The 8,621-nt window shown below is 55.5% G+C and overlaps 1 protein-coding gene across 1 annotated transcript in view; it reads left to right on the top strand.

Moving 5' to 3' along the window:
* The first annotated feature begins 2,336 nt into the window (after window positions 1-2,336).
* The window catches only part of LHFPL7 (LHFPL tetraspan subfamily member 7), a 58,344-nt gene continuing 52,059 nt past the window's right edge, over window positions 2,337-8,621 (top strand). Inside the window, exon 1 of the mRNA XM_066202177.1 lies at window positions 2,337-2,647. Coding sequence (XP_066058274.1) covers window positions 2,360-2,647 — 288 coding nt within the window. The 5' untranslated portion in view covers window positions 2,337-2,359. The remainder of the gene's footprint in view (window positions 2,648-8,621) is intronic.

Raw genomic sequence — 8,621 nt, 5'->3', positions numbered from 1 at the left:
AAAATAAATAAACTTTAATATTTGAAAAGATTTGAATGGAATGATCATGTTTGGGCAGATATAATAAAGCAGAACAAGACCGTGATCTTGGGATTCTCTCTCATATATAGAATTCTCACTGCTTTGGGAATACAAATACCAAAAATTATATGAGTAAGGACTTTAACAGATGGCATCTTATTCTGGAATAAATAATAATGTCCTAAACACATCAGGAGTCAAAAATGTCTTTGCACAGAAACTCACAGCACCTTCAAATAGAGACTTGTGTTTTTCTCCTATTTTTTTTTTTCTTCTTCTTAATGGGAAAACAAGTGTCTGCCTGCACACACAAAATTCCTGGCAAATTTGGCTGTGGCTGACCTCAGTCCATGAACCCTCATGGGAACAGGAGGGTTGGTACCTGTGCTGAGCATTTTAAAGAAGGGAATTCTCCCACGTCCCATCCTGGCAAAAATTTAACTGCTTTTATTAAAACATTGCAATCCCTCCCTGTCTCCTTCCACTGAGAACATTCCCAGGAAGGGAGGTTTGTTCCTCTGTGCCTGGGCATAGGCAAGGGATGAAGAGTGGGTGAATTAAAACTCGAGGTTTGAAGTGTAAAAATGGGGTTAAAAGGTAAAAACCAGGTTCACTCCCAGCAGGGAGAGCTGTGTTGGTGACCTGCTGCTGCAGATGTGCAGGACAGCAGAGCTCTGGGAAGCAGCACTGAGCAGGAGAAAGCAGAAAATCGCCCATTCCAGGTGCTGAGCTCTTCCCAGCCCTGCCGTGGGCTGCTCCTGCAGGAACGGAGCCTTTTCTGCAGGGCTTGGGAGCCGCTCTGGAATTATTCTGAATTAGCGAAAGCAAACGGGCTCGTTGGCACCTCCACCCTGCCCAGATGGCATCGCCAGCGCTGTGTGGGACTCACCTCAGATGACCTTTCTCCACTCCACTGTGTTTTCCCCAAGCTCTTGGCCATTCTATGGCATCATAAATACTTGGAAAATAATAACCTAGTTTAAGACCATCTTCTGTTTCTCCATTCTCCTTTTTTCCCCCCACCTTTTGCTTTTCTAGATGCCTCAAGGAGTACAAGAGGCGATGCAGTACATGACAGCAATCGGGTATTTCTTCAAACCAGTGATACGGGCAAAAAACCAACGTTGAGTGCGATTTTGTCCCTCCAGAACTTTCCTGAAGTCACAGGACGAGCAGCACCCGCGGCATTTCTAAATGTAGGACAGAGACACCCCCATGAAGCCAAAACGCTGCATCCAGACAGACCCGCAGCGCGTTACCGGAGGCTCTGCCCGTGAATTCAGCCGTAGGAGCGGATGATTCGGCGCAGCGCACACCAGGAGAGGGTGCCAAGCCCCCGGCTTCTGCTGCCGGGATCCGCACGGGCTTCCCAGGACTCGGAGTCCTCTCCAAGCGCTGCGCTTAGAACATCAACCAACGCACCCTGGATCTAAAGGAAAACCTTTCTTTTTCTTCCCTTTTTTTTTCTTTTTTTTTTTTTTCTTTTTTTCCCTTTATTTCCTGACTAAAAGCTGCCCAAATGTCTTCAACTGTTTTAGCGCTATGGGCACTAAGTGCCCGAAACCTGGCCGAGGACATTAGTGCAGGATAAAGACACTTTTTGCTACATTTTAAAAAGGATCTGATTCTTTACGCTGCTGATGGGACCGCTCGGGGGAACAGCTGAGCTCTCGGAGATCGAGAAAACCCGTAAGATCTGCGAGGCACAAACATAAGACATCAATCCGTGCTGCACAGGCACCGTGAGGTTTAGCAGGAATAAAACCTGATCCTTGAAGTTTTTAGAACGACTGTTATAAAAATCCATCTGCACTGGGAGGCGCAGCTTTTACACCTCAAGTAAGCGCAGGCTCCCGGGCGGCCGCTCTGCCTCCAACACCTTGGAGAAACCTGCGGGATTAGAGGATAACGCTGCCCGAGCGAGTCCGAGACCTCCCTGCCCCGGAGGGTTTAAATCCCCCGCGCGGTGCCACCCGCGGAATTCCCGCACCCCGCGTTCCCCACGCGTGTTCCCGTCCGGGGGAGCTGCAGGAGCGGAGCCGCAGCATCGCCGTCTGCGGGCACGGAGGGAGGGTTCAAAATCCCGCCGAGCATTTACCGCAGGAACAGCCCGAGAAACGGCGTGAACCCCCCAAAACCCGTGCGCGCAGGTGACCCTGCTCCCCCCGCCCCCGGATTCCCCCCGCCCGCCGCGGGTGTCGCAACCGCGCCCGTCCTCAGCCGCGCCCCGCGGGGCGGGCGGCGCGGGGAGCGCGCAGGGAACGCGCAGGGAGCGCGCAGGGGCGCGGGCAGCGCTGCCGGCCCCGCGCCCGGCCCCGCCGGCCGCCCCGCGCCGCCGATGCTGTCGGTGCCGGTGCCGGTGGCGGGCGCGGGGGCGGCGCGGGGCGCGGGCTCCCTGCCCCGCCGGCGCACCATGTGCAGCGGTGTCGGCTGCTTCTGGGCGCTGCTCTCCGCCGGCCTCCTGGCCGCCTGCGCCGCCGCCTTCCTCTCGCCGGCCTGGCTGCTGCCGCCCGGCCGCTCCGCAGCCGGATTCGGCTTGCTCTGGCGCTGCGCCGGGCCGCCCCGCGGCTGCCACGGCTCCGCCGGCCCCGGCGGCTTCGGAGACATCCCCTCCGGCTCCTGGCAGGTGAGCGCCTCCCCGCCGCGGCACCCCCCACCGCCTCTCTCGGGCTCCCCGGCATCCCCCGTCAGCTCCCCGGCATCCCGCCTGCCCTTCCCTGGACTCCCCGGCATCTCCCATCACCTCCCCGACATCACCCGTGTCTGCTTCTGGCTCTCCGGCATCCCTCATCACCTCCCCGGCTTCACCCCCGCCTGGTTCGAGCTCCCCGGCATCCCCCATCACTTCCCCTGCATCCTCCCCTTGCTTGCTTTGGGCTCCCCGGAGCCACCCCATCACCTCCTGGCATCCCCCCAGACCTGCTCCAGGCTCTCCAGTATCTCTCTGTCCTCCTCACGTCCCTAAGATCCCCCTGTCATCACCCCAGCGTCCCTTGTCCTGTCTTCCAGACCCGCTCCAGCATCCCTCTCCTGCCCAGAGCATCCCAGGCATCCCCGGCATCCCCCGTGCTGCCCTGGAGCATCCTCTGCATCTCCCCGTGCTCTCTCCAGCATCCCTTTCATCCTCTGCCTCCCACCCGTCCGAGCATCTCCTCAGCACCGCCTGGGTATCCCGTGCTCCCTGTGGGGTCACATCTCCCTTGGGCTGTTCTTGGGGTGCTGTATGGAACCCCCGCCCCAGCGCGGTGCTCAGTGCAGGTCCCGGCCGTGGCCCCGGCTGTGCTGCCCCGGCCACCGTGCCCTGCCGGGGCCCCAGATCCCCCCGCGCTGCCCGGCCAGCTCCTGCTGGCTGTGGGGAGGTTTCTGAGCTCCCAGCGGGGCGCTGAGCATCACTCGCCGGCGGAGTTTGCTGTGCAGGGGGGAGCAGGGAGGTGGCTGAAACTGCTGCTCCTGGGACACGTGGAGACCCAACCTGGATGTGGGGACCGTGCTTGTCCCCCTGCCCGGCCGCCCGGGGTGATCCCCTCGCCAGGTTTTGGGAAGGAAGGAGGCCCAGACCCCTCCGCTCGCCCCGTGGGGCCCGGGGTTGCCGTGGGGTCCCGGGGTGACAAAGAGCCGCCCGTCGCGCTGGGTGTGTGCAGGGACCGCACAAAGCCCGGCCCCGGCATCCCACCGCCCGCTTGCCCCTGTCCTTTCTCCCTCCTCTCCCTTCATTCTCAGCTTCTTACCCCGAGGCTGTGAGTGTGAAATCCCTGCCTCTGCTCGGAACACGCGAGCTTGGACTCGCTCCAGGTCACAGTGAGAGGATCCCCAAGCCAGGGCTGCGGCCCCGGGAGGTCGTGGCTGTGCCGGGCACAAAGGGTGTCAGCAGCTGGATTTCTCAGCCTGCCATGGAGCTGCGCTGTTATCTCTCCCAGGACACCAGGTCTGCGTGTGATTGCTTAAATCCCATCACGGTCCTTAAAATTGGCATTAGAGACAAATATTGTGAATTACAAAGAAAAGAACCAGCTGTATAAACTCCTTCCTATTTATATAAAAAGGTGCAAAAATGCTCTTGTTTCCATGGGCTGGCCTTTGTTCAGATGTTTTTGCAAATGTGATGCAGATAAACACTTCCAAGTAATAACAAACTTTAAAGATAAGAACTAAGCTCAGCAGTGACTCATTTGAACAAAATTCAGCCTCTGGAAACACTGAGATCCAGAATATAATGTAGCACAAAGATTCGGAGTTCCTGAGCTTGGGCTGAGGAAGAGATGGATAATCACATCACTGAGGGGAATTTGCAGGGCATTTTGGTGACATGTTGTGTCATTATTAATACCACCCAAATAATTAATGAACACCCACCAGTGCAGACTCTTTCAGAGAAGAGTGCTCCCTTACCAGCTTTCTGCCATGATGAGGGGGAGAATACCTGTTGTGATGGTTATTTGATGGGCTGGAATATAATAAAATAGTCCTGACAGCTTTGCTGAGGCAGGCGACAGCTTTGGCTTTCCTGCATGAGCAGCCTCCGAGCCCGCACGCCTCGGTGCTCAGCACGGGGGGAGCCGAGTGCTGGGAACGCTGGCCACCAGTTCAAGCAGGAGATTTCTCTCCGTTTTGGAGAGATGGGGAAATCGTGGCTCTTTTTCCTTTGCTTTCAGAGCCGTGGCGTTCATTTCCAATCTTTCCAGCCATCTGATGGGCAGCTCTGTCTTTAAATGAAAGCCGAACGTGGAGAGGAATCTGGGAGCTCCTGAAAAGAGCCTCCAGCGTTTGCTGAAGTGCAGTTTGCTGGCAGGAGGGTGGGAGCTGGAGCTGCCGGGGGCAAAGGGACCTAAAGCTGATGCGGGGCTCGGGAGCTCTTCTAGAGTGGAGCTGGTGTCACATCTCGGGATGCTGAGCACACCTTTGGGGGGATGCTGAGCACACCTGGGGATGTTGAGCACACCTGGGGAGGATCCTGAGCATACCTGGAGAGGATGCTAAGCACACCTGGGGAGGATGCTGAGCACACCTGGGGAGGATGCTGAGCACACCTTTGGGGGGATGCTGAGCACACCTGGGGAGGATGCTGAGCACACCTTTGGGGGGATGCTGAGCACACCCGGGGAGGATGCCCACCCGCAGCCGGGATGTCCATCCCTGGGGAACACCGTTCTTTTTGTTTCCTGCAGCGTGCAGGCTCGGTGCTGTTCCAGTGTTTCCCTGCTCCAACATGCCGATTTGTTGAAGGGGTGGGGGAGCGTTCAGTCCTGCAAATGATCGTTAATGCCAGTTGTGTGTGCACTTGGGGGATTATGTTAATCATGCTACAAATGATGCTTTGAATCATGTCTGGAGGTTAATTAACATGCCTTTCTTCTCTTAAGAGGGACTTCATGTCTGCTTAGAGTTGCTGGCTTTTTTCTGCTTCCTTTCATAATTACTTTGCAGCTCTCTAATATCCTGGGTACCTTTAATTTAACCCCGTCAGTGCTGCTGGGGCTTTGCACTGAGCTCGGCGTCATGATGGTTATTATACGTTATGGGGTGGAATATAACAAAATATCCCTGATGGCTGCAGATGGACAGGCTGAGACCTTGCAGGAGCTGATGGAAACTGGAGAGGATTTGGCTGGAGCCAGAGAGGAGAAAGGATGGTGATGGTGATGGTGATATTGTCCAGCCATTCTGTGAGTGAGGATCTGTTGTGGGATGACTTGGAGCTGTGAGGGCTGGAGAGGGACATCCCAAGGTGTGCAGGTGCCCTGGTGAGAGGGGATTGCTCTTGGGAGGAAAAAACAGGGGGACTTTTGAGCTCTTAGTGGTTTCATTGCATCTCACGACTTTTCTTTTTCCTGGTGCCAGATCACTGTGTACGTGCAAAATAGTGCTTCATCCTCAGCTAATTTATTTTCTCTTTCAGTGGGAGCATTTGGCTCATGGGTTCCTGTCTCAGTGCTGCACTTCGGAAGCTACTGCTGCTACATTTCAAATTTCTATTTTTATTTTTCCAGATAGTCTCCAATTATTTTCAGGCTTTGCCAAGCATGTAATCTAAAATAACAAAGAAGCTGATCAGCCCATGATATTCAGGTTAAAACCACATGGACCATTAGCCTATGGAGTCAGTGATGCCATGCTGGAGCAGAGCCCAAAATAACCTACTCAGGACAGGGGGGAGGCTTTGCCCAACCCCAGCAGTTCCTTGAGTGGGTCTCTCCTGGGTTTTAAGGCAGCACTTGAAAAGATTCAGCAAATCTTAGTGGAAATGTGTAATAAACCTGCTTACCCTTTTATTAAATCTTCATTGCTGGTTTCTCACTGCATCACTTCAGCCCTGCGTCCCTGATGTCACCTGGGGTTTGCCCATTGGGGCCAGGTTTGCAGAGCAGTTACACAGCAGCCCCAATCCCAGTCAAAAAACTCGTGAGCTGCTGGTGGAGATGGGAAGAAATCTGTCACTCTGTGGCAAATCTGTCACTCCTGTCGTAGCGCAGGCTCTGGAATTAGGGAGAGATGCAGTGTGACCCAAGCAGGGACTCGTGTGTGTGCTGGCTCTCAGGCAGAGTCTCTGCTCTGCCTCCAGAGTCGTGTATCAGGCCAGCACATTAACTTGGGATTATCAGGAAATCAACTTTTAGCTCCTCATCCTAAGAACTTCCCAAGAGACCAGACTCTGCCTGCCAGTCCATTTGATTTTTAATTACACTTACACACCCTTGGCAGAGTTGTTAGCACTAAGTGTAAGGAATTCTTGACATCACCACCTTCATGCACATTACCCCAGAGCAGACTTGATCTGCTTTCAGCAGCCACCCAGAGTTTTCTGACCTACATTAACAGGACTGAAAACACCTGGTGTTGGGGAAACCTGCAATTCCTGGGCTGTGGCCCCACATTTCAGTGCCCAAGTCACAAACCACCACCAGGACTCACTGATCTGCTCTCAGCTAAGCTGGGCTGAAAGGGGTGCTGAGACAGGACCAGCTTAAGGGTGGGCCGTGGGAGGTCAAGTTGATTGAAAATGCAGCCAGGCTGCTCTCGGGATTAGTTCTGTGCGCTGCCCTCCGAGGGAGAGGGAAGCTGCTTTGCATGAACAAAGAGCTGGTGTCAGCCCGGGGGCTGCGGGGCCAGGGCCGGGCTCAGCCGAGCCGTGGCCACTCCTGGCAGGGATGGTCAGGTCACACTCAGGGGTCACCTGCCCACACACTCCTCCTCAAAGAGCAAATCCCGGCCCCTGCCCCTCGGGAGGGGCATCCCGTGGGCACATCAGAGGCATTCTGGAATGAGCGTTCCATTTCCCCTTTGCGGGGGCCCGGAGCAGAGTCTGGCACAGGCTGGCAGGGACATTTGACAGTGGGACATTCCCTCCATCCTCTTGAGGCTGCAAATCCCACTCCGCCCGGGCTCCTCCTCTGGCTTTGTGAGCAAAAGCCAGATGGACGAGCTGTGTGACCCGCGGGGCATTCCCTGGCCGCGGCGATGAGCCCGGCTGGGCTGCCAGCGCCAGGAAAGGGCTTATCCCAGGGAAGGATAATGACAGAGTGAGGGGAAGAAGGGCTGCTCGGGTACCAAGCACAGTGCACTGCTTGCTGCCTAATTAAAATTTCATTAAGTTGGTTCGAATCCCTTGATGGAGGTCACAGGCACACCATTGATGTGCTAATGTCTTACTTTCCCCCTTTTTTCTGTCTTTCTCTACTATCCATCATCCTCTTAGATAAAGCAGTGCCATTAGGAACTGCTTTCCAGCATCCCCAGATGCAGTGGCACCGAAAGAGAGACAGCCATAATTCATCAGACATATTATCTGTCTCTTATTTTTCTCTCTAATTAAAAAAAAAATGCCTCTCCCCCCCTCTGACTTGAATCAGTTTGGGCATTAACCCCTCTGGTGTTCTGTTGATTATGCTGGTGAGCTGGGAATTGGAAAAGTTGCCTGGAAGGCCAGGACTGGCTGAGCTTTGTTTTGGTGGAGGTGGTGCTGATTTTTGTGCAAAAGCAGCTAAATCTGGGCTGGGGAGAGATACCCCGTGTGCATGCTGTGGTGTGGGCAGGTCCCCATCCACCAAACCCTGCATTTGAAGGGGAAGAAATGAGGGCTGGAGCCTCCTCTGCATCCCTGTGGCTCAAAAGAGCCCCAAACCTCCCAGCTCAGGGGACTGAGCCATCAGGCACCTCCCCGGTGCCATCACACCTGGAGCTCTGCGTTCCTGCCCGCTTTGGGGATGGGAGGACAGCGGCCACTTCCCGGCGCTCCTGGGCGGGGATGGCGTTTTCTGGGAGCGGGATGGAGAGGGAAGATCAAACAGGCAGGAGAAAGCTCTCAGATGGCGCCCAAAGGAAAGGAATTGCTGGGGAGGAGAAGCCGAGGATGTGTGGGATTCTCTTCCTGGCCGTCGCTTGAATGCCGCCCAGATGGCGAATGTTTGTTTCTGTGCCTCGTGTGGGGGAAATACGAAGGAGCTGCGAGGCTCCATCCGCCCACCCCGGCACGCAGCGCCTCCCAGGTGGAGATTCCTGCCTTTCACCGAGATCCCCGCCCGAGGAGAAGGCACCGGGGGCTCCTGCCCTCACCTGCATCGCCCTCCCGAGTGCTGCCAACATCCCTGCAAATCCCAAAGCTC

This window comes from Chamaea fasciata, unplaced genomic scaffold (assembly GCF_029207755.1).
Source record: "Chamaea fasciata isolate MVZ Bird 193981 ecotype frontalis unplaced genomic scaffold, bChaFas1.0.hap1 SCAF_21, whole genome shotgun sequence".
Classification (NCBI taxonomy): Eukaryota; Metazoa; Chordata; class Aves; order Passeriformes; family Sylviidae; genus Chamaea; species Chamaea fasciata.
This window is presented reverse-complemented; position numbering and strand designations above follow the sequence as displayed.